Source organism: Canis aureus, chromosome 5, assembly GCF_053574225.1.
Source record: "Canis aureus isolate CA01 chromosome 5, VMU_Caureus_v.1.0, whole genome shotgun sequence".
In the NCBI taxonomy this organism is placed as follows: Eukaryota; Metazoa; Chordata; class Mammalia; order Carnivora; family Canidae; genus Canis; species Canis aureus.
In genome coordinates this window covers 34,492,318-34,517,708 of record NC_135615.1, presented here as the reverse complement: position 1 = coordinate 34,517,708, position 25,391 = coordinate 34,492,318, and the positions used below count along the sequence as shown (strand labels likewise).

The following is a 25,391-nucleotide window of genomic DNA, read 5'->3' as shown; positions in this document are numbered from 1 at the left end:
GGAGCTGAGCAGTCGGGTGCTGAATTGCTGGCTCTACCGCGGCTCTCTCCCCCCCTGAAGCTGGTACCCGTCTCTGCCTGGGGGTGCGAGGCCCAGGGCCTGCAGGATGCGCGGACGACGGGGTCACAGGCGCGGCCTGGGCCTGGGGCAGCCACAGGGGGGGACCTGCAGCACTGCTGGCCCAGGGGCAACCCTCGAAGACGTGCACCTCCGACGGGACAGGGCCCGGAGAGTCCTCCCACCCCTGCCCTGACCTCATCGCATTTTGGGGGCACCGTCTACACTGCGGACTCCGCTTCCCGGAACTCGAGGCCAGTGTGCAACATCGCGCTTCCCAGACCCGTGAAAATGTGTGAGTCTCTGGGTTCGGCGCCAGGGCTTCGTGCTTTTCCTGAGGAGCCTGGGCCGGGTGGGAGGGAAGGAGCCGGCGATCATGCCCCCCCACCCCGTACTCGCGTGGGGGCCTGAGGGAGCCCTGCGGGGCCACCTCCCCCAGTCCCCGCAGCCCTGCCGAGCCCCGGGCAGCCGGCTTCGGTGCCTGTGGGCCTGGGCCGTGAGCCTCCAGAGCGGCGCGTCATTGTTCGGAGTGCTCTCTTTACATATGTACGAGCAGAGTTCTGAGGTCAGACCCACTATGGTTTTCGGACCGTCTCTGCGCCCCGGTTCCCAGCCACTGACCCGGCAGAGGCCCCGCGGCCTGTACGCCCCCCTCCACCCCCCGCACTTCCTTTCCCGCCCCGGGATCCTCGCTGAGCCCGGAGCCGAAAGCAAGCCGAACAGAAGAACCACTGGGAAGGAACGGCAGGCTGCGCGGGGCCACCGGCGCTGGGGAGACCCTGGCAGGCCCCGGCCGAGCGCTGTCCACTGCGAGGATGACAACGATGCCTTGGCAGCCGGCTCCTGCCCGCGTCTGGGCCTGGACGCGAGGCCCTGAGTTCGGGTCCTGCCGCTGTTCCCGGCACCTCGTCCAGGAAGCAGAGTCCAGCCCAAGGACCTCAGTGACCTTCCGCGTCTCAGCGTCGGAGGAAGCGGTGCCTGTTCCTGCTCCGCGTTCTGCAGGTGCGGGGACTTGGAGTCGTGGAAGGTGACACTCACAGTTGTCTTCTCGGCTCTCGGACCTTCGCCGTCGGGGGCACGCGCAGGCCAGCCCAGCAGCACGGAGCTCTGCGGGGACGCTCCCCGCTCCTCCCGTGTGCCGCCGGCCGCTGCACAAACACTCACGGCTGTGCCTTCACCCTCCAAAGCCCCCGGGCACCCTGGAGTCCACCGCGCCCCACAGTCTCCCCCTGTGGGGCGGCCCCTGTGAGATGCACAGTGGACGTGGGACCCGGTGCAGACTCCGGTCCTGGGACATGGCTGAGGGACGGCAGGAGGGACGTGGCAGAAGGCACAGTGCGCTGACGTCGGTGGAACGGGTGGAAACTCGGCGAGCGACCTGCCCCCGAAGCTCCGGGCCCACTTCTTTGGGAGAATCCTTCCCACCGTGATGCGGCAGCCGCGGCCAAGGCCGTTTAGAGGGTTCTGGAGCCCGCGGAGACCAGGAGACCTCAAATCCTTTTCATCCTGGGATGCCTGTTTGTCATCTATTCAGGGACAGACGCCGCAGAGTCTCAGTGAAATACCAGCTGCCACGCGTGGGGGCGAAGGAGCAGTACAGTACTCGCCACAGGGGCCTGTGCTGGAGGTGCAGCAATGGCTTATAGTCAGTTAAAACGCAATACAAAAATATGACAATTATGGGCACTGAGGAGGCACCTGACAAAATCCTACAAGGACTTTGTTAAAAACTCGAAAAACAAAATAGAGGGATTTTTCCAATGTGATGTTACATACACACACCACACAGGGGTGTACACACAGGCACACACGTGTGATATGTGCAGAGAGGTGTGCACACAGAGATAGGTGTGTGCACATGACAGGTGTGCTCATGTGGACATAGGTGTACACACACAATAGGTGTGCACACGGAAACAGGTGTACACATGACAGGTATGCACACATGTGGACATAGGTGTGCACACACAACAGGTGCACACACAGAGACAGGTGTGCGCACTGTGGACATAGGTGCGCGCACACCCCCCTCCCTCCTGTGGCCGCTCGCTGGGGCGGCCCTAGAGGCTGTGTGTGGCTCGGGGACGCGGCAAGGATGCCTGCGCCACTCCGTCCCTCGGCGCTCCCCGGAGCCGTTAGCCGACTGACTCAACAAGAGAAGGAAGGTGCAGCCAGAGCAATGGGGACAGAGAAGTCGTGGTGTCTCTGCACGGCGCCACGATTGTGGGTGTGGAAATCTCCAGAGAGCCCAGCCGGGAGACTGTGGACATCGTTGGAGAGTCCGTGAAGTCACAGGGCATGAGCGAGTGTACAGAACTCAGTAGCTCTCGCGTGTACACACGGCCGCTGGCGGGAAACTGGGAGGGACAAACGGCTCCGCTGAGCGCAGCCAAGAGGAACAGGAGTGAGTTTCACAGGACATGACCAAGACGAAAAATGAAGAAAACAGTGACTCCCCGCAGAAGACACCAAAAAACCTGAACCGATGGATGGTGCCCTCCTTGGACGGGAAGGTTTGGCGCCCGGGGTCCCCCCAATCTAACGTGATTGTTAAGGTTAACGGGATTCCCGCCGGGGCGGCACTGAGGCTTTGTCCTTGACAAAACCTGGTTTAAAGGTTTTTGAACAAGTAACCTTTGCGTTACTTGTTTTTGAACCAGGCGCGCTGATCTTAGTGGTGACCCGGGAAGTGCTGGGGAGAAGCAGCAGTGGGACACACCCTAGGAGACACCCGGCAGGTTCCAAGGGCTTGGGAGCCTCATGCTGCGCTTCCACCCGAAGTCATAGACGAGCTTAGAGCTTAGTGCCGGTGAAGGTGGTGACGCCTCGGAGCTGCGGGTGGGGACACTGGAGACCGTCCCAGGGGGCTGTCGCGTCCCTGAAGGGCCGTCTGGCCACAGCCACCTCCTTCCTCACGTGCAGCGGCTGCGTCCGGGTGGAGCAACACGCAAGATGGGCTGCACGCGGTGTTTCCAGCGGCTCTGCTCACAATGACCCCAACTTGGAAGCGTGTCCTCAAGCAGGTGACAGATAAAGATCTGCGGTCCGTCCACACGGTGCGAAGCGACCTGAGCCATCCCCTGTGGAGAGACGCGGGAAGCCAGGGCGCCTATCACCCAGGGCACCAGCCAGCAAGTGGGATGGCACCTGCGGGCGCCCTGGGGAAGCAGAGCGCTGGGCGGGGGAGGTGAGCGGGTCTGGGCGGCGCCGGGTCACCGGCGGCCTCACACGCCTGTCCGCGCCCACGGAGCACGCCGCACCAAAAACGGAAGCCGCGCACTTGGCTGATGGAAGAGAGGACAGGATGCGAAGGTGCTGGAGGGCACGTGCGGGTAACCGTGCGGGTCTGGAGGGTGGAGGCCTTGCTGATGACGAGCTCTCCGCGCAGCACAGGCCCTCAGCCCCGCTGGGCCAAGTCCCGCCCAGCCGACAACAGCGCCTGTCGGGGCAGCAAGAGATCAATAAGAGGGCAGGGCTGCAGGGAGCCCGCGGCCAAGCCACGATGCGATGTGGCTTCCCAGGTAAGAGCTCGCGGAGGGGAGTGTCCCCATGGGTGACGGGAAGGCCCCGGGGGGGTGTCCCCGTGGATGTCGGGAAGGCCCCGAGGGCAGGGCCCAGAGACCCGAGAAAGGGCTCCGACGGGTAGGACAGTGTCACTGGGGCCAAGGGATCCCTGGAGGTCAGTGCGCCGCAGTCCTGCGTGTGTTGGGTCGGGGAGGCCCTGGAACTTCATCGGGCACAGAAGGAGGGGCTCTGGGAGCCTCTGGCCGCGAGGGGGGGGGGGCGGGCCCCTGGGGGGGGAGGAGCTGCCCCGGGGTGCCCCCCCTCCGGCCCTCCACATGCGTGAGCGGGGCTGCAAGCCGGGTGGGCCCCACCAGTGGCCGCAGCGTCCCGGTGGGGCATGGTGGCCGCACAGCGCGGGTGGAAAGATTCCCAGGGCGCAGCATCGCACGTAAGCTGCAAGGTGCCGAGAAAGGTGCGCCGCGACCTAGGCTTCCTGCAGGAAACGGCCGAGGACGCCCGCAGGTGTGCCAGTGCAGGTCCTCGCACTTTGCCCAAGGAGCCCCGGGGGCCGGGGTCGGGGGCTGGGGTCAGGGCCAGGGGGGAGACCTGGGGGGACCTGGGGGCCTGCACCATCCGGGCTGCTAGAGCTCGTCCGCTGTGTCGTGTGAAAGATGGGGACAAAACGAGGGCTCCCAAGGGTTTGGGGCGGCAGGAAGGAGCTGCAACGTGCAAGGGGCCAGTGCGAGTGTCCCGAGTGCTGGGACCCGAGCTGTCGGTGCTGCAGCCGGGCTCTTCTCTGCCCGTTGCTAGGATTACAGCACAGCCCCGGGGCTGCTGTCGCAAGTGCAGGAACCCCGTGGCCCCTGAAGCCCCTCGCAGCTGGGGTCCCGCGGGCCTGCTGCCCCAGGGCGGACGGTGCAGCATCACCTGGCTTGGCAGCAGCCCCAGGGAGCCAGGAGGGCGGGCACCCTGCTCCCAGGCCTGCCCGGGGCCCAGTGGGCGGGGGGCTTGGACTTGGGGGCGCTAGGGATGAACGACTCGGCTTTTTCAATGCTGCGCTGGTTTCTTAAGTGGCTGTCCACGCGCAGCCCGGTGGCTCCTGAGAGGCCGCTGCCCCAGGGAACACACGAGGGTCGGGTGATGGGTCTGTGGTGCCAGGACTGAGCTGCCCCCAGACCTGGGGGCCGCCGCTGAGGCTGGGCTTCGTGTGGGGAGGAGACGCCGGGTCGGCTTCTGGCACTGACGGGGGACAGCGAGGGGCCACCCCCAGCTCCACGTGTGTCCCTCCAGTCGGCCTCTGCGGTCAAGTCTGCAGGGTGCCTCCTCCTTCCTGCCCTGCAAGGGCCCCGGGGTGCGACTGAGGCAGGAGGAGGGGAATTAGGAGCTGAGACCCTCAGGCCCAATGCGGACCACAGGGATTTGTGCTTAGGAGCCTGCCCATCGTCTAGTCTTTCCTGCCGTTGGATGTCGGATGTTGGATGCGTTCCTACTCGGTCAGCTTGGATGCACGCTCCCACGGAGTCCCGGGTGGGTGAGGTACAGGTGAGGAGATGAAAGGTGACCTGGTGCAGCGCAGCCCCCTTGGGGGCTCCGCACCGTCCCATGGACCAGTTATCTCCTGTGGCCGGTCGGACAGGGACATAGACCGTGAACACACTCGAAAGTCCGAGAGCTTGCAGGCCGTCAGCTTCCCCAGCTGGCCGTGCGCTCGGTGTTATCGGGCGTCCAGAGCTGCACGTTACAGCCCCGCCACCCGGGGCGGGGTGGGCATCGGAGGTAACGGGGGCTCCTGGGAACATGGGACGCACAAGGATCTTCCAGAAATCTCCTTTCCTCCTCCCTTCTCGCTGCCCTGCGCCCACGATCAGCACGTAGGGAGGAGGGTCTCCCTCTCCTCCTGACACCAGCAAGGCCTGTGTCACGTTCCCATTGGAAAAAGACTGTGGTTGAAGAGACTGGAACAAAGTGGGGTTCGCTTTATGGCCTTGAGGTAAAAGGTGGTGTTTGGCTTTCATGCCCCGGTGAACTCTTGGGCAGTTGGACGCTGGGTTACGATGTGATGGTGAGAAAGCAGGAGCACCTGGACAGCGTGGACGGGGCTCGGGATTTGGGGGGTGCAGTGGACGTGCCATCCTCCTCTCCGATTCCCGCGTTTCCTGGTGCACCTGCTGGCCCAGAGGGGGCTGGCCCGGGTGGGGCTGCTGGCCCTTGTGTGCCTGTGGGCTGAGCCCCTTATCTCTAGACGGGCCACGTCAGGAGTGAAACAGAGCCTGTGTTTGTCCGCGGTTTAGACCTGCCCCTCGCCGTGCGGGGCGTCGGCCCCCGCCATTGTCAACCTCCCCGAATGCGGGGACCTTCCTCCGCCCCACAGGGCTCTGCGCCTCGCTGCGAGGGGCTTCCGGGACCAGTCTCTGAAGTCCTGCCGACCGCTCACTCGCGTGTCCCCCCCCATGCAAGGCCCTGCCCACGGCCTCAACCCGCCTTCCCCACGGCCTCCTGGGCGGGAACGGAGACATCCACTTTTGTTTCTTTGATCAAAGTCATTGCCGTCACTCAAGGGAGAGAGTGGGGAGAAAGGGGTTTGGGAGCCTGGGGAGCAAGCTTGCGGCAAGCGCCTGCGAGAGTCCCCTGCCGAGATGCTGGGACCCAGCAGGTGTGCCGGGGGGGGGGGGGGCCGCCCCCCCCCCCCCCCCCCCCCGATGGCGCCCTGGCAGACTCCTCATCCCGCAGAGCGCGGTGCCCAGCACGAGAGCAGATCTGGTCGCCCGTGTGCTCACGTTGGTTCAGTGCAAGAAGCTCTGAAACGGCAGAGCACACATGCCGTGTCGTTCAGTGGGACTTTGGGATCCTCCCTGGACGACGGGCCAGTGCCCTCTGCCCTCAAGTGTCTGCCACCGTGCACGGAGCTCTCCTGGGCTGCTCTCCCACCATCCCACCTAGGGGCTGTGTCCTCCCCACCCAGCCCTCGAGAGATGCGCCGGGCGGTCACCCGTGCCAGGCGTTGTGGGGTGATGAGCGCGGCCCGTCAGCTTAAACCGGAAGGGTCTTGTCAGAGCTACAGCACCTGGATGTGCTGTGCAGGCTGGGCTCGCAGGGAGGCTGGAACACGAACCTCCAAAAGCACGCACCAGGGACATCTTTTTGCTGGTTACTCACTTAATAAGCCCAGAAGTCAATAATTTTGCAGGCGAAGATCTTGCATCACAGCACCACGCCTCGGGCATGCGTGTAGGGGCCCCGCAGCGGGCGGGCGGGGGATGCTGCAGAGCCTGTGGCCACCCGTGACCCCACGCGCCTCCCCGCGGCCCGGGGAAAGGCACCCGTCCCCTTCATCTCCTTGTCGGTGTTTCTTAAAAGCCGTAATTAAGATTCCTGCCTCTCCCACTTCCCAGGGTTGCAGCAATTAACTTGATTAGCGTATTGGAGAGTGCTATCAACAGTGTGCATTTGCATATCAAATGAAAATCATCATTATTAATAGTCCTTCAAGACCCACTTCCCGGGAAACACCAGGATTTCTTAACAAAGAAGACAGAGCCATTGCTCGGCAACTTGGCTAAACCACGTCCAGGTTTCCCGATTAGGAGGGCAGAGCGAGCGATACGGTGCTTCCCCTCCCATGGGATCCACAGGCGGGAAGGATTCCGGGGGCCGTGGGGGGACGGGGTGAAACCCCAGCACCGTGTGGAGGAGCTGCCCCGAGGGAGCAGCCGCCCACAGGTGGGCTCGGAGAAGGTGGGCGCGGAGCCAGCAGGCACCTGGGGGGCCTCACCAGGTGACCTTTGGCGCTGGCCCCGGCCACCCAGGTCAGGAGGCTCGTGCTCAGAGGAGCCCCCGCCTTCCGCGGGGGAAAGAGACACAGTTTCAGGGGAAACTGGAGCCTTGTTCTCACAGGTGTGACTATTCAGACACAAGCCACGAGCAGAATAACAGAGAAAGACTGACAATAAACAGAGCGGGTCAGATCACAGGGAGCAGAGTCTGAGGACAGAGAAGGCTCGGGCATCAGCTGGCGAGTGTCTCCGGGGCCCTGTGAGGAGCGTCACATCTGTAGAACAAGAGGAAGGACGTCTTGAGTGATACAGGGACTGGCGGAGACTAGGACGCAGCATGCAGCGGGGTCGAGGAGCGGTCAGGGAAGTGCTCGGGGCCTCCAAGCACACAGGGTGGACGGCGCCTGGAAACCTAAGAGACCGAGGATCCGGTCGGAATACGGAAAATTCGACCAAGAAAAGGGGGGAAAAGGAAGCAATTCATCAAAGAAATTAGAGGAAGTACAGGAATCGACAGCTTCAGTAAATCAGGGCAGGTGTGTGGCTCGCGCCTATTCACATTCTTGGGAAATGACCAAACATGCAGTTTACAGGAAGGGCCTCCGCCCCGCGGGCAGGGACGCCAGCCGGTGTCTCCAGGTAGAAGCGCCGTGTAGGAGACGATAGCAACATCCCCTTCAAAGACGCGGGGGAGATCGCGGTGGCGCAGGATCGTCCCCAAGCCGAGCTGCTCCGGTGGCCGAGAGCGGGCGGGCGCGGCCCGTGAGTGAGTGCGCCGAGTTTCTGCCCCCACGTGATTCGCAGGGAGTTTTGACGGGTGTTTGTTGGGGCTGGAGAAGGGAGAAGAGCGAGGTGAGGCTGGTGCCAGGGCGGCGGGGGCTGGGGAGGGCATGGGGTGCGTCACCCAGCCCATGTGCCAAAGGCGTGTCCTTCTTTTCAGCGAAAGAAAAGAAAATTGAGCATCGGGAAAACGCGCGCGCTGGCCCAGAAGCTGTCCACGGTCTGGGGTCAGCCCTGCGTGCAGGTGGCTTCGGGCAGGTGCTGGCGCAGGGGGATATACCAGCCGGGCCGCTCACAGCCCATGACCCCACGACCCCGTGCCCGGGGGTCCTGCCGTGTGCTGACCGCGTGTGGCCGTAGTGGGTGCCACGTTCGGGTCCACCCGACCGACCGTGGAGGGCTTTGGTGTGGCCTGGGGGCGGGGGCTGCGTGTGTGGCTCTGATGGGACAGGGGAGCCGGGGGCTCCGTGGCAGCGTGGCCTGCAGGGGCGCCCCTCAGCCTGATGGCGGAAGCCGGGACCGCGCGTCACTGAAACCAACGTCACACGTACGAGGATGAGAAATCACCACATGTCAGATGTTGGCAGCGCACACCAGCAGCCCTCGGGGGGAACGGGGCCACAGAAGGCAGCCGGGTCTGCGGGGGCCACGCACGCCTGCCCCGCAGCCGACAGCCTTAGACCTGATGCCGCGCTTGCCAGCTTTGTCGCGACGCGACCGGGGACCGGGACCTGCTCCTCTTCCCGCAGCGCGTGTGCTCAGCACCCGGACTCCAGGTGAGGTCACGTGTCACACCAGCTTCACGCAGTGGGTTTTAGAGCTATTTCTCCCGGGGGTTTGCACCCATCTGCCCGCCTCTTGGGAGTTGGTGCCGCCGCTGAACCTCCTCTTATACTGGGAAGGCGATGTTCGGCAGCTCGTCCTTCAGCGCTCGCGTCGCTGGCGGGGGGCGGACCCGCTCAGCCTCGGCCGTGGTCGGCTGTGTGCTCACTGGCCACGCAGCGCCGTCCCCGAGTCCCTGCAAAATGTTGCTGTGCTCCAAGGGGATCCAAGAGCGGCCCCGGGACTTCCCAGCATTGAATTTTCCAGAAAACTCAGAGGGTACTGGACGGTCATCTCCAGGCTGGGAAATCTACCTGGCAGGTCACAGCGACCTGAGACCTACACGTGGGGGGTCGGGAATGGGGTCGACTGCAGGGGGCTCGGGGCCTCCCGTAGCTCCTCCCTCCTTCCTTCCTCCTTCTTACCCCTCCTGTCCCCTCCCCTCCCGCCCCGAGTTGCCAACAGGCCGAGGGACCTGAGGTCACCAGTTGCGGGAAGAGCTGGGGTTCAGCCCCGGGCAGCAGTTCCTGGCCTGCGCCTCCCCTCATTGCCCCCAGGCTACGTCCTGGGTGGGGCCGCGTGTTTCCTCATCACCCCACTGGGTGTGTAGAACGGTGCCCGCATGCAGATGCGTGTGACCAGCGGCTGCCGGAGGGAGGAAAGCCCCGTCCAGGGGAGGGGTCTTAACGGAGGTGGACCCCGGTGCTCAGTTTGGAATATTTGGCTTCCGACCAGGAGGCAGTGTCTGGGCTCCCGTGGGGGGCGCTGGGCTTGGCGGGCGCACACAGTGCTGTCCCTGGGGGAACTGAGTGGCTTTGCCTCGGCGCATCGTCCTCCTAAAGTCGCTGGTCCCTGTCCCACCACTTCACGCGCCTTATTCCACTCAGCACGTTAGGGCAGCGGAGGCACTTCTATCTCTGTTTTGCTCAGAGGCCGGCAATGGAAAGGTCGAGTGATGTACGCCCTTGTGCCAAGGCCCCGGGGTCTCGCGTCCTGCGTGCGGCGGGACCCGAGGAGCCCTCGGGGTGGAAGGACGGGGATGGTGGGCCCACTATCTGCCTTCCCACTGCCTGTCCACATGAGTACGGGTCCTCCTGTAGATGGTGTCTCGCGTGGAAGTCAACCCAGAGGCAGTTATTTCTGCAGCCTCGTTTGGGGTCGGCCGTCACCAACCCTGCAAGCGGAGGCAGTAGGATTCGAAGCACCAGCCAGTTAGTTACCACTCATAGATGTTCTCACCACAACTGCAGGACACGAGCCATCGTGTCTCCCGCCCCGGCGGTCCGAGGCCACCACCTTGCCCTCCTGTCCTGACGCTCGTGGGGCATAGGGTCCCACGGCCGCGAACCGTCCAGCAGGAAGGAGGGCACCCCGTCTCTTTGCACCGCTGCAGTCGGTGTCCTCAGGGCAGGGGACCTGCCGCAGGGAGGCTGCGGCGGGAAAGCCTCGTCAGCCACCCGCCTGGGGCGCCCTGTCGGTGGCCGGCCTCGGGCTCCAGCCATAGCAGCACCCACAGCCGCGGCGCTCCGACCCTGAGGTGGGGCCTAACGGGAAAGGCCCCGGCAGGGCCCACACGCGGCCTCTGGGCGGGCGGCGGGCGCTTGGGCGCAGCCGTGACCGGGGGCCACAGCCCCCAGTGGGTCCTGGTGCCGCGTGTCCTCTCACGTCCTCATGGGGAAGACAGGCTCCTAGTCCCCAAGGTCAGGCAAACACGAGGTGTGCGTTGCGGCAGGTGGGATCCCACCGGGGGAACGGGAGGCGTTACCTGTGGTCATGACGATTCCTGCCAGGGCCTTGTGGCGGGCGTGCGCGGACGCCAGGCCCACGGTCAGCTCGCGGAACTTCTGCGTGACCAGCTGGGACACGGAGTCTGCGAATTCCTGAAAGACACAAGCACCAGGCCTGTTTGACGGCTGAGCGGTGGCGTCCGGGCCTCCCGCCCTCCACACCGCGTCCCAGGCGCCCCCGCCTGCGCTGGGCCGACGCCCCGGGGCCTTGGGACAAGCAGAGGGTGTGCAGAAGCGGCAGCAGGCCCTGGTTCTGAGGGGCCCCGCCTGGCCCCGTGCCTGAGCACGGCCACTGTCCCGCCTGTTGGGGGGCCCGCCTGCGCTCCCATGGGGGGGGCGCTCGACCCAAAGACGCCTGGGGGCCGGGCGGGGTCCAGCGCGTAGACGCCCACCGCCTCGGGTGCCTCCTGGCCGAGCTGCTCCCCGTGCCCACCCCACGGTCTCCCCCATCGGGTTTCTGCACACGTGCACATGCACACACGTGTGCGCTCAGAGACACGCACACACAGGCACACACGTGCACTCGCAGAGATGTGCAAGCACACGTGTGCTCAGAGGTACACGTCTATGTGCACACAGTGCAGCCAGAGACAATGCACGTGTGCAGGTCCCCACACACTCATGAGCTGCATACACACAGGTGCACATGTGTGCCCACATCACGGTACACCCCCCCACACTCGTGCACACATACATTCAGGAGGTGCACACACACACACACACACACACACCCGCAAGTTGTCGGAATCCCACTTGTTGGGTTTTCCTCGTGTGGCCCGTGTCCCTCTTAGAACAGCTCATCTACGACGAGGCCCATGGCTGTGGTTTTCGTCTCCCCCTCCCTCCCATGCGGCCCCCCAGGCGGATGTGTCGCTTCTCTGCTGTGGGAGGCAGGCAGTGGCGGTGCCGCGGGCAGTGGACACAGAGGGCTCTGCTGTGAGTCGTGTGGGCCCATTTTCCTGATTTATAAGGTGATTCTCCTCATTCCCGCCCGACGGTGCCTTCGTGAGCACCGTGAGCGTGTTACACGTGTGGCTTGCCGCCCCCTGCACGTGAGTGCTCAGGAAGGTGCCCCTTCTCTCCTTGTGATTATTACTATCATTTCCCTGGTGGCCGCAGACCAGCCGCCTCTGGGTGGTTATCCCGGGCGAGGGGACATGGCCCGTCTCCGGGTGGCGTGCAGCTCCACCTGCCACCGGGTGTCGGACGCAGTGCTACAGGTAAGAACAGGTCTCAACACAGGAGCCAAAGAGCAAGAAAGGAGACGGTTTTATAAAAATCCCGCTTGCAGGCGGTCAACACGTTCACGTGGCAGCAGGCCTGCCTCCCACACCAGAAGCCCGCCCGGGACAGCAGCGGGGCATGCGCTCTGTGGGCCGGCGCGCTACAGCCGGGACCCCCAGGCCCCGCAGGGGGTGCAGACCCCCGCTCGGCCGCAGAGGGTCGCTGCCGTGGGTGAGGTGCTGCTCCTCCGCTGGGAGCTGTGGAGCCAGCCCCGGGCCTGGAGCCGTCCTGACCTTTGTGACCTGGGCGCCGAGGTCCGGGGGGGACCGGGCATGTGTCCCAGGCACATGGCGTGGGGGCCGCCGTGACCGGAACCAGGGACCACAGGCGGGGTGGCTCGGAGCCACTGACTCTGTCCCCTCCCGGCCTGGGGACAGCAGCTGAGGGCAAGGTGCCGCAGGCTGCTCTCCCCCGAGGCTGCGGGTGCGTCCGTCCCTGCCTCCTCCAGCGTGTCTGTCTGTCCCTGCCTCGTGCGAGGATGCCCGGCCCTGGATTCTGGGCCACCCCCAGCTCAGCTCTTCACAGACGCAGGCGCAGGACACGGGAGGGACACCGGGAGGACGTGGGGAGGGCACAGGGGGACACATGGGGAGGACACAGAGAGGACGCGGGGGGCACAGAGGTCACGGGCAGGGCACAGGGAGGACCCCGTCGGCTCCTCCGACAACAGGTTAAGTAGCGGTAGGACCACGGATGGCGCCCCCAGGTGTGACCGTCAGGAGCAGCAGGACCAATTCCGTGCGTCACTGCCGGTGGGGACAAGCGCCTCTTGGCCCCCGTCCCCGCCCCTGTCCCCGCCCAGGGGATCTGCTGGGTGCACTGGAGCCTGGAGCCTGTGTCTCGGTCTCTCTCCGTGTGTGAGGGGGGTCACGGTGCGCGTGTCCTCCGACGTCTCTGCTCTGCGTACCCTCTAGCTCCCTCGGCACCGCCGCCAGCGGCCAGGTGTCCATCTTCGTGCTGAGCCGTAGCCGGTGGCCGAGGGGCTCGTGGGCGGGCGCTGGGCTGCCCCCCCTCCGTGGGCGCCGTGGACTCGGCGGCTATAACGTTGGGGCCGCCCCGGAGATCGCGTTCTCCTCTCCTTTGGAGAACACGAGAGTTTGCGGGCAGGGGCGGCTCCACTCTGACCTCCCGGCCCCCAGCGCTCCCGCCGCAGGGCCCGGGGCCTCCCGTGTCTCCGCGGCCTCGCGACACCCGAGCTCTCCCGACGGGCGAGGCGGGACCGCACCGTGGTTGTGACGTGTGTGTCGCTGACGGCCCGTGGTGTCGAGCATCTGTCACCTGCCCGTGCACTGTCTGGGTCTTGTCTTTGGGAAAAAACATGTATCCAGGCGCTCTGCCCGTGCTAACTGGATTGTTTGTTTTCTGTCTTTCATTTTTGGTGCTGATTTGTACGCGTCTTCACGAGTCTTGGATGTTAGTGCCTTGCAGGACGTGTCGTGTGCCGGGGTCGTCTCCCGCCCAGCCTTCGCCCGCCACGCGGCCGCTGGCTTCCGCCTGCAGGTGCGGCTCGGACCCTGGGCTGCGTGCTGCGCCGAGCAGGCCCTTGTGGCTGTGAGTGTCCCCTCCTTGACGCCGCCGGGTGTCCAAGGCGGAGGCATCTCTGCTCCGTGGGGACAGGCCCCAGAGGGCGGCGTCCCAGCGGCTGGTGATAACATAAAGTGCTCAGAAAAGCAGCTCCAGCGTCCGTTCCGCGGAGGCGCAGACCTGCTGCCCCGTGTGTGGCACCCGCGTGTCCTGCTCGACCCCACGGAGAAGCCGCTGCCCACGCTGCAGGCTGTGCACGGGGGCCGGGCCGGGGGCTGGGGTGGGCGAGGCTGCTTCCCTCGCTGTGGCCCCGGGTTCCCACCAGCTCCGCAGGCTGGTGTCAGCGCGGGTGCAGGTGGACGGCGGGCTGTCCCCCGAGGTCCTCCCGAAGGACGTGCCCCCCCACGGCCTCGCCTGACCCCAAGCGCTGCATGCAGGCCCTTCTCCAAACGCAGCCACCCCGCGGTGCGGTTACAACACGGGGACCTGGGGGGACAAACGTCCCGCCCACAGACCTGTGACACGTGCTGTGGTCTCAGTGACCTTCCTGGTAGTGGTGTCACGCGTGAGTCTGGCTGTTGGAGAGTGAGGGGCCCCTCGTCTCCTGTCCCGTGTCCCCTTGCTGCAGACCCCGGGGCTGGAGCCGCCACGGAGGGGCCGGGCGCCCTGCTGCCCACCCACCGCCAGCCCTGAGCGGTCACGGGCTCTGAGGATGTGGGGTTTCAGCAACGGCTCTGCTGACCCCGGTGGCAAGAACGCGGGGAATTTGTCATAAAAAGGCGAGTAGGTCCTGACACGTCACAGAAGAGCAAGGAGTGCGCAGAGCACCATGCCGCACAGCGGACCCAGCAGGCAGCATCCATCCAGGGGAGCCACCTGTAGCCCGGGCACCTGTTGGGGCTCTGGGGGGCGCCGGGGGGTTTAGAGGCTCTGGGGGGCTCTGGGGGATTCTGGGGGCTCTCATAGGCTCTTCGGGCCTCTGGGGCTTCTGGGGCCTCTGGGGGGCTCTGGGGCCTCTGGGAGGCTCTGGGGGCTCTCGGGGGCTCTTGGGGGATCTGGGGCCTCTGGGGGGCTCTGGGGCCTCTAAGGGGACTCTGGGGGCTCTGGGTGGCTCTTGGGGGATCTGGGGCCTCTGGGGGGCTCTGGGGTCTCTGGGGGCCTCTGGGGGGGCTCTGGGAGCTGCAGGCCTGACTGCGTGGGTCGGCCACTGTGCGCAGTTCCGTTGCTGCTTAAGAACATCTGTCGGACGTGCAGCGGTTCTGGGCGTCCCTGGAGGAACGTGTAGGGTCCAGGGGCCCGTGAGACGGGTCATCAGGCGCCGGCCGCTTGCCCGGGTTGCGGGTGCTCTGCTGCGGTGGGGGGCAGACAGGTGGCTCCGGGGCAGGGAGGGCTAGTGGGGTGCGCTGGCTCCCTGACCCGCGCCAGCCTGGACCCCCTGCCCCTGCCCCCCACCGGGGCCGCCGCGACCTCCTCGACACCTCTGCCCAGCGCTTTCCCATTCACGTCTGGCAGGAAGGGCGGAGAGGTCTTGCGCTCTGCTCCCTGGGGTGGCGGCTCTGCCCACTGAAGCGAGGACAAGGGCCTGGCGTGCTGTTCAGGCCCACCTGGGACACGGAACCCACGTGGCAACCATCGGGGCCGTGTGGACGTGCCTGGAGCCGTGACCCTCGCTGACCTGGCTGTGGGGCTGGAAGGAAGAGAATCGGAGGGCACTGCCAGCTGGTCCTCGCACGGATTGGAGCCCCGAGGAGTGGACGTGCGTGGCCGTGGGGGCCGGAGGAGCCTGCCCGGCCAGCCGCCCTCGCCCGCCCGCCGCTACCTCGGGGGCTTGGTGGTTAGCGAGCGGCACCCAAGCCTGCAGCTGCCGGCGGGGCTCGCGGGGCGGGTGCACGTGGATGACATGGTTGATTGCGGGGGCTCCACGCCGGTCGCAAGTGTGGGGTCCGCACCGGGAGGTGCATCCTCGCTGCCTAACTTAACGCCAGGCATTTTTTATGTTTTAATCACTTGGGACTGAACACGCAGTCACTTCTGGTTGCTGCAAACCCGCCTGGCACTTGGTTTATGGCAGAAGCTGCTAAGGTGCCTAGAAGCAGCTCGCGTCACGGATTCTTTCTATAAATGCAGATCCCGGGGTCCGCCTGGGGCCACGGGACACACGGCACATGGACTGCTACACGCCACTCGAGCATTTTCGTGCCTCGTGGGTCAGGCCACAGTGTAGTGTCGCGTCCTAAATCAGTGAAGTTAATTAACATTTCCCCGACCGCGAGCACACAGGCCCTCCCTGCGACTCCCAGCCGCAGCCTCGCGTCCCTGGGCTGGTGCCACGTCCATGCCGCCACCTCCCGCTTGAGTCACACGAGCGTCACAGGCGGTGGCCGCCCCGTCCGCCCTCCACGGGGTTCCCAGTCCTCCTGCGGGCCCAGGGCTCCTCAAGCCGGGTCCTTGCCCCGCTCATCCTCCGAGGGCAGCTTTTCTTTGTCTTCCATGTGTCACCAAGTGCAGCCCCGTGGACAAGGGGCCAGGAGGGCCCCTGACGTGATGGTCGTGGTGACGGCAGCTGGGGCTGCGCTGAGGTCGCTCCTCACACACTGTGAACGGGGACAGCGGATGGGAGTCAGCCATCAGCAAGCCGCCCGCGCCTAAGGGGCCGTCAGCGCTCTGTCTGCTGGTTTTGTTAATGATCATGTGAATTCATGATCGTGTAGATGGCCCACGATGGGCATCCTCTGTGGAGCTGGCCGGGTGAGGGCGTGGTCCTCCATGTGGGTCGGGTGCAGTATAGACGGCCCACGATGCGCGTCCTCTGTGGGGCTGGCGGGGGGGGGTGTGGTCCTCCATGTGGGTCGGGTGCAGTGTAGACGGCCCACGATGCATGTCCTCCATGGGGCTGGCCAGGGGGGAGCGGGGATCTGCAGGAGGGAGGTGGAGGCAGGAGCAGCTGCCAGGCTGAGGGTGCCCAGGGCTGTGACCATGAGGGGAGGACCCCTCATGTCCGCGGAGCCCCCTGCGGTCCTTGCAGCCCCGTCCCGGGCCGGGGGTGGGGGTCCTGGTGGTGAGGGTAGTGGTGGTGGCCTTGCAGAGGTCCCTGTGGTCTGGGTGGGGCCGCGAGGCTGCGCCCCATCCCGTGTGGAAGCCGGCTTGGCAAGAGGAAGCCCCGCACAGAGTGGCTCTCAAGACCCTCACCCCAAGACTCGGGAGAAACGGACGGACGTCGCTCGCAGCATCAGCCCTTCACTGACCAGGAAATAGCGGCGTCGGCTGTACCGCTCCTGGTGACCGAGAAGGCGCCCGCGGGGGCCCTCACAGCGGCGGGGGGCGTGTCCTTCGGGGCGGGCCCAGCCTCCCGGGACATGGGGCTCGTCCTGGCAGCCGCCCGGGGCTCCGACGTGCCCGGATCTGCCGTGGGCAGCGCGGGGGCCGTTCATGCACGACGAGTGCAGTGGAAATGGTCGGGGGAGAGGATGTGGCCTCTGGCTGAGAGCGACCATAGGGTGCTTCCGGCCCCAAAGGGTTAGTGGGGAAGGCGGCCCCGTGGTGGTGACCGCGCGTCGCTGTGGGACACGCGCTTCGGCTTTGGCCGGAGGTTGCCGCGCCGCCCGTTGGCCCCAGGTACCGTGGCGAATCACCAGCGTTATCCCAACAGGAAAAATAAACTCTGAGCGGGAACACCGGAAGACTCACACTGCACTCGTTTCCAACGCTAATATTTTGAATGCCATAAATAAATAAAATGTGTTCAAGTTTGCAACAGCAGTCCTCAGGGTAAAATTGACATTTAGCCAAAGTGGGAAGGATATTAAAATCGATAGATTATGAAAGAGAAAAAGCCTCCAGTAAATATTTTCTCGTTGAAATCCCGTCTTTAGGTTTATGATGCTGAGATACCGGAAAGGTTAGATTTGCATATGGGTGGGGCCGGCCCGGATCTGGGAGCTCAGGGCGCCACCCCCCGCCCCGGGGTCCCTTCGTGCCTGCGGGGTGGCCCCCCGCATGGTAAGTTTGGGGCGCGCTGGGCAGGTGGCCGCCCCCAGGGGTCGTGGCCGGCTGGGCCCCCCTCCGGAACCGGGCAGCGCAAGGGCGGCTCCCAGCGGCCCCGAGAGACCCTGCTGAGTGGCTCCGTGCCCGCGGCCCTTTGCGTGTCCGTGGAAGGCGCACCTCGAGGTCCCGTCGTGATTCCGGGTTTGCTGACGATGGCCATCAAGCCTCATTAATTTCCAGGCCCAACTCCGTAACTCAGATGCGTGGACTCTTCAGTTCTTCTCTACCTCGAATCATGCAGGGGCCCTAACAGACCTGAAGGAAGTCACGGCAGATGAGGATGTCCCGACTGGGCCCCCGGGGCAGAAGAGGCCTGAGCCTGGAGTCCCCGAGGTGGGCCACCTCCGCCCCTCGGAGGTGTGGCATCCCCGTGTGTGGCGTGGCGTCCGGGCGACCCGACGGCCTGGTTCCGATTCTCCAGCGGGGACCTGGGTGATATGCTTTCCCCTGGGGGACGCCTGCTGTGTCTCCAGAAGCAGTGGTGCTCGGGCAGCCAGGGGCCACGGCCGGAGGAGGAAACCAAGGCCAGGAGGCGCTGCCGTGGGTCAGCGCTTCCGTCGTCCACGGGCCACAGGGACAAGCCAGGTGAGGGGCCGTGCTGGGGCCTGGGAGCCGCGGGGCCTGACCAGCGCCCTGGGAGGACTCTGCGCACCCGGCCCCCAGTCCCAGTGCCAGGCTGGCAGCACGTGGCCCCTCCAGCCCCTCCTGTGGCTGGGGTCCCCGCCCGGGGGCGGCAGCAGGACACGGCGTGGGCCCCAAGGCCAGGACGTCCTGCTGTCTGGCAGCTTGCGTCTTCCAAGCATGGCCGTGCCGGCGTCGCCTGTCCTGCGAGCTCTTCTGGCCGCTAACCCCTGCGTGCCTCCTCTGCGTCCTCCCCTGGACACCGTCCCAGCGGACACGTGACCTGCGCCCGGTCCCCGGGGTGCTCCCTCCTGGAACCCAGCCAGGAGGAATCCCGAGAGGGGCCCCCAGGCCACAGTCAGCACCACCCTGTGTCCCCCGGGCGCCCCCAGGGAGGGAACCTCAGGCCCAGAAGCAGAGGAGCACCATCCCCGCCGAGCCCTGCCTGCACGGTAGGTGCGGGAGCCCAACAAAAGCCTGGCTTGCGAAGCTGCTGCGTGGCGGCGTGGCTCGTTAGGCTGCGGTGAAGGACGCAGACAGGGCAGGCCGGTAGACACCACGCATGGACCACAGGGCCCTTGGCCGGGGCTCAGGGTGGATGCTGGAGTCGTCCTGGCCCAGACTCAGACCCTGGGGTTGCTGCTGGACCGTGGCCCGACTCTGAAAGTGACGTAGGCCTCGGTGTCCTCTTCTCTGAACGTGGAGTTGTGCCGACGGCCCGGGGTTATCCCAGGTGGGACCGAGCGGGGAGGCGATGCCTCCATGTGGGTCAGGGGGCCACCCGTGGGTGACGCAGCTCGAGGGCCACCCGTGGGTGACGCGGCTCTTGCCCAGACATGTGCAAGACAGAGTTTCTTAGAAACCACAGAGGAACGCTTGTCACTTCCTTGCACGAAATGAACGTTTTGTTGGCAACCAGCCGCGTGAGGGACCTGCTGGGCACAGCCGAGGACGCACGGAGGTGGAACCTCGTGGAATCCGGAGTCAACCCCGACGGCGCTGAGGCCCGTCCTGCCGGCTGCGTTCCTGGCGCCCTGGCCCCCCGAGCCCGGCCCCGCTGTAGCATGGCCCCTGGAGGCTGCGCTTGGCCTGCTGTCGCCCCCGCACGGACCCAGAGCCTGGGGAGAGCGTACACGCGTGTCACCCCGTCCAGCGAAAACGTCAGTCAGTTCTGGGCCGAGCTGAGCTCTTTACTTGATCTTTCCTCAGCTTTAAAGTTGTGACACTCTTTCACTCGGGAGACAGTGTCCTTGGCAACAGCGTGTTTGAACGTCCCATGTTGTCCAGAGCCGCGTGGCCCCGTGCTGTGGGCTACCCGTCTGCTCACGGTCCCCTGACTTTGGCCCCTTCTGTCTGACTTCACCCGCGGGCCACATTACTGTGTGACTGTTGGCACGAGCGTCACCCCGACGGCCCGGATGCCGGGGGACGACCCCTCCTCACTCCCCTTGGCAACCGCAGCGTCAGCACGTGCACCGTGCGCCCCAATCGAGGTGTGTGTTTGCCTCGGGGGCTTGGGCCAGCGCACCTGGCTCCCGAGGCGCCCCCAAAGGTGGGCAGGAACAGAACTGGAGCTGTCACCAGGGAGCGCTCACCCCGGAGGAGCCACGGTGCACACGGCGTGCGCAGCACTTCCACACTCACTGCTACACCCATCCCCTGGGGGAAAGAATAAACCAGAACTCATTGAGCAAGACCCTGATGAGGTATAGAGACGAGGAAGACAAGGTCCTCGGTGTGAAGAGGCCCAGCATATGACGCAGGAAACAGAACCCCGGTGATGGACGGAAGCCGCCGTTTCTCAAGGACGCACCACGTGCAGCTGCTAAGCGCCCGGCGTGCCGTTTCCCTTACTGGACGTTACTGTCCTGGGGGCGTTTGCGTGTCACCCTGCTTTACAGAGTGGCAAGCTCAGGCCGAGACAAGGCCACCTCCCTGCCCGGAGCACGGGGCTCCCGGGCACGCTCCTGCGGTCGGACCCCGGGGCCCATCTGCCTCCGGGGAGCCGGCGGGGCGCAGAGCCCATGAAGGCCGGGCTGCATGGCTTGCGTTCTCAGACCAAACTGAGCACCTGAGCCTGACGAATGCAGACCCAGCCACGGAGGCGGGAGGCAGGGAATATGGAAGGTTTTTTTAAAGATTTTATTTATTCGTATATGAGAGACACAGAGAGAGGCAGAGACACAGGCAGAGGGAGAAGCAGGCTCCATCCCTGCAGGGAGCCCAACATGGGACTCGATCCCAGGACCCCGGGGTCACGCCCTGAGCTGAAGGCAGAGGCTCAACCCCTGAGCCCCCAAGTGCCCCACACATATTTGGGTTTTATGAGTGTCTTCACTGTAGGAGTTTAGGGAGCAAATGACCCCTGGTAATTGGAGGAGGACTTCGCAGGGGACAGGAAGCCACCTGGGGCTGCGTACAGGCCCGCAGATCCCTCGAGGACCACCGAGTCAGAATGTCAGGCCACATGGCCCGCTCTGGCGTTGTCTGCAGGCTGCTCAGGGATTGGTAAGTGCAACGAACCAACAGCGATGTGTCGTCTCGTTGGCCGAGCTCCGTGAGCTTCCCCTGAGCTGTGCTCAACCAACCCTGCCGTCTGGGCCTCCATGTTCCTCCCCACATCACTCAATCTCCTCAAGACCAGAAGCCCCCGCTCTCCATACCTGATACCCGACCCAGGTCCTCGTCCCCAGCTCCCCCAGGTGACGCCTGACCATCTGGCCCGTCCTCAGCGAGGGTCCTGTTGGTCAGTTTAGCCAGGACCGCCTTCACCCCCGATGTTTCCTCTCTGTGATTTCCATGCGCTGACCCCGCCTGCTCCATGGCTGTAACCCCCACTTCCCATGCTGCATTCGCTCCTGCCGCAATGGCCCCTCACCTGCCAGGATCGTGTGACACATGGAGCCGGCCTGCGGGTCAGCAGTCGGGAGACACAGCTGGGCTGGCGTGGGCCAGGCCCTCCACCTCTCCTGGGGTTAGGAACGGGCCACCTCTCCCTGCAAGAGCAGGGGCGTGTGCCACGAGACATTAGCCCATCTTACCATGTGGTCGTCTCGGGCCCCCACGCGGCTGCCCGTTCCCTCTCGCCAGCTCTGTGCCTCCCCTCCCATCTCCCCCGTTGGCTTCTGCAGGCCTCACCCCACTCGGTGCCACACAGTGACCCCCGCCAAATTCGGCTCCTCAAGGAAGACCATGACCCGTATGCCTCCCTCTTCCTGTGTCGAGACCAAACAAACAAATCCAGTGAGGTTCCCTCTGCTGCTGCCTCCCCAAAGGGATGGGATTTTGCTGAACAAGAGGATTCTCTGCCAGTGGATAGGAAGACCCTCCTACATATGATGGGATAGATATGAGTAGACAGGGCTGGGGATGGTCATGTCTGTAAATAAAATTTCATAGACATGAAGGCACTTTAGGTCAGGTATTGTGGCATTTTAAAATTCTACAAGGTTACAATAAGAATAAACAGTCTAGGAAAAATGAGGAATATAGTTCTTATTTTTTTAAAATAAATGATCTGCATAAAGTAAAAAGAGGGGGATAGTTATGTGAATGGCTCATGCTATGTTGATAACAAAGGTTAAGTAACATCAGGAGCTGACCTTCTCTCTCCTGTGTCTGATAAATCGATTACACTACCCATTTTCTGCTGTTTATTTCATGAATTTGCCATCTGGCTCCTGAGCACCTTCAGTGGAGAGTGGCTGGAGGCCCGGGGGACTCAGCGGCTGGGTGGCAGTTGAAGGCCCCCTCTTCTGGCAGGTGAGAGGAGAGCGGTGCCAACACCACTGCCCACCCTGGGCAGTTCCCAGGAACCAGGCGCAGTGGGATGAATGCTTTATGGATGGGCAGCCAAGGCTGAGACACAGGAGCTGACTCAGCCAGTCAGTGTTGGATTAGAATCACATCCACATGTTTGAATTCTGGCTCCGACATTTGGGCTTTTAGCCACAGTGTACCTTCTAAGGCATTTTTACTAACTGAGGATTTTAGAAAAGCCTACAACGAGAGACCACAAGTTCATTATCTTGATAATTGAGGGCTGAGGGTTATGTGCGCAGGTAGTTTTACACCTACTTAAGTAAATTTGCAGCTATTCACAATTACCTAAATTGTTAGATAACCACAGATCTGTTTATACATGTTAATGGTGGTTACTACTATAGCAATCAACTTAAAATTGGAATACAAAAAAATATAGAAAATAAACTGAAACTGCATTGGAAAAATATGGTATTTCTCTTTTCCTTATTCTCGTGATTTCCGATGTACTCAGGGAAGATATTTTGCATCTGGGTTTAATTAGAATCTTTAAAATGTCATTAGTGTGCTAATATGAGGGTGCTAACAGATGAGGTCCTCTGTTTGGGATTGATTCATGGTTGTTTGAGTTCATCAGGATTTAAAAAGACATGAACAACAAGAGCCATTTCAGTGCATCAAGAGAAAAAGATTCACAATGGAAAAAGTAGTTGTCCCATAAAGGAAGTAATATTTACTTTCCCAGCTTTTGTTAAATTCAAGAAGAGTGTTTTAGTTATTGGCTAAATAATAAAGTATGCTAACACTTGTTTTGCAATATCACCATTGACATCAGTGTCACACTCACTTATGAATGCTATTAAGGACAAACTCGAAATGCCTTTGTCTGATGATTCATTCCCTCCTCCCCCAGTGTTCTTTCTTTACCCTGAAAATAGGTTCTGGGGAGGAGGAGTAATGAAGTAGATGAAAATTGCTAAATAATTTCAAATAGTGCATCTGAGGCACTAACACCAGGACTTGGCCACGATTGTGCATTTCCTCAAGCTCATAGAGATACTTGAGACGAGAGAGATACATACATTCCAGCCCTTTTTACTACGTGTAACAAACAGGACAGAGATGGCCCAGAAAATGCTTCTTCTTTCAGGTAGACTTCCACGAACGAGAAAGGCATTGCCCCCATGCCCTGGTCTCACCACTGTCATGTGCACACCTGTGACCTGGACTCCCTTCTGTCACACTCCCTGGAACCCGTGGCAAATCTGGCACCACTAAGCATGCCATCCGGCTGGCATCCTTGCACTCATTGGCCAGTGAAGACCTTTCCCATGGAGGTGAGCGCTTTCACTCTGGAAGAAGTGACTGTTCCTTCAAATGTATAGACAGCAAAGCAAGGCTACTTGTAGCCTTTCTAGTAACACACAAAACCTTTCTGGTAACCAGCCTCAAAGGAATGGAGATCCATGAATTTCCTGACAAAGAATTCAAAATAATGATATTAAGGAAGCTCACTGAGCTGCAAGAGAACCAAGATAGACAACATGATAAAATTGGGAAAACAATACATGAACAAAATGATGAGTTTAACAAAGAGATAGATATCATAAAATGGAACCAGATGGACATTTTGGAGCATACAAATGCATTGTATTTGAAGAATACAATGACTGTAATGAAAAAAAAATGCAACACGCAGCTTTAATAGCAGACTCAATCAAGGAAAAGAAAGTAACTATGAACTCAAAGCCAAGGCATTTGAAATTATCCAGAGGAGAAAAAACAAAAGAAGAATGAAAAGTAGTGAAAAAAGCCTATGAGATTTATAGGATGCTTCCAAAGGAACATAATATGTTCTTGAGAGTCCAACAGCAGCAAAGAAGAAAAAAGAGGCAGAAAGGATATTTAAAGAAATAATGACAACCTCCCCCTCAACATCTAGGGAAGGAAATAGACATACAGATTCAAGAAGCCACCAGATTCCAAATAGATTAAACATAAAGAGGTCTACTTGGAGACACATTGTAATTATGTTGTAGAAATCAAAGACAAAGAGAATTTCAAAAGCAGCAAGACAAAAGTGACATCACATACAAGGGAACACCCACAAGACTGCCAGTAAATTTCTCAGCAGAAACCTCAGAGACCAGAAGACAGTGGGTGATATATTCAAAGTACTGAAAGAAAAAGAAAGCCAACCAAGTACTATCCCTGGCAAACTACCCTTTAAAAATGAAGAAGAGATAGAGACTTTCCCAGACAAAAACTGAGGGAGTTTATCACCTCTAGACCTGCCTTACAAGAAATGCTGAAGAAAGTTATTAAAATTAAAACAAAAACACTCCAAATAGCCACGTGAAAACATATGAAGGCCTAAATCTCACTCCTGAAGGCGGACGGAGTAGACACACCAAAGACAGACTACACGACAGTAGTGTGGTGAGTGACTTTGTGTGTGACTGAAATGCAATCTTTACCAACCTAAAATAACTAAAATTACAAGATATTTTATGTGTGCCTTAAGGCAGCCACAAAAAAACTGCAATAGATGAATAAAAGATAAAAAGAAAAGAATCAACACACATCATTGCAAAAAAAAAAAAAAAAAAGCCACAACCAAGTAACAAAGGAGGACAAGAGAGGAGCAAAGTAACAAAAAAAGAAAAAAAAATCATAAACCAGATAGAAAACAAGTAACAAAATGGCAATAGTAGGTCCTCTCCTGCCCATAATGATTCTGAATGTAAAATGGATTAAACTCCCCGAACAAAAGGCTTGGAGTGGCTGAAACAAGCACACGGTGCGGTGATATGCTGCCTACAAGAGGTCCCCTTTATATGTGAGGACACATGTAGGCTGAGAGAGACGGGATGGAAAAGACAGTCCATTCAAATGGCCACCAGAAGAAAGGAGAGGCGGCTATACTCCTACCAGACAAAATAGTAAACTACTAAAAACCGTAACAAAAAACAAAGACGGTCATTATACAATGACAAAGGAGTCAGTTCAACAGAAGGATTTAACAATTATAAACATCTATACACCCAATATCAGAGCGCCTAAATATAGAAAACAAATATTGACAGGCCTGAAGGGGGCGATCGACATCAACACAAGAAGAGTAGATTATACATAATGCCATTAATAATACTAACGATAATATTACATTTTCATAAAGTATTGTGAAATAATAAGAGGCTATTATTTTCAATAATGGATAGAACATTAAGATAAAAAGTCAATAAACAGGTGGATTGAACAACAATATAGGCCGAGCGGATCTAACAGGCAGGTAAAGAACTCTCCATCCCCAAGCAGAAGAGTACACGTCCTACTAAAGCACCCAGCGAGTATTCTCCAGCATAAATCACATGTTAGGTCACCCATCAAGTCTTAACAAATTTAAGAATATAGAAATCCTCCCAAGCCTCTT

The 25,391-nt window shown here is 61.2% G+C and overlaps 1 protein-coding gene across 2 annotated transcripts in view; it reads right to left on the bottom strand.

Moving 5' to 3' along the window:
- Positions 1-25,391, bottom strand: part of ADARB2 (adenosine deaminase RNA specific B2 (inactive)) — a 335,917-nt gene that overhangs the window by 28,084 nt on the left and 282,442 nt on the right. For both annotated transcript variants that reach the window (XM_077897347.1, XM_077897346.1), the window contains one exon: positions 10,702-10,816. In XM_077897347.1, coding sequence (XP_077753473.1) covers positions 10,702-10,816 — 115 coding nt within the window. The remainder of the gene's footprint in view (positions 1-10,701; positions 10,817-25,391) is intronic.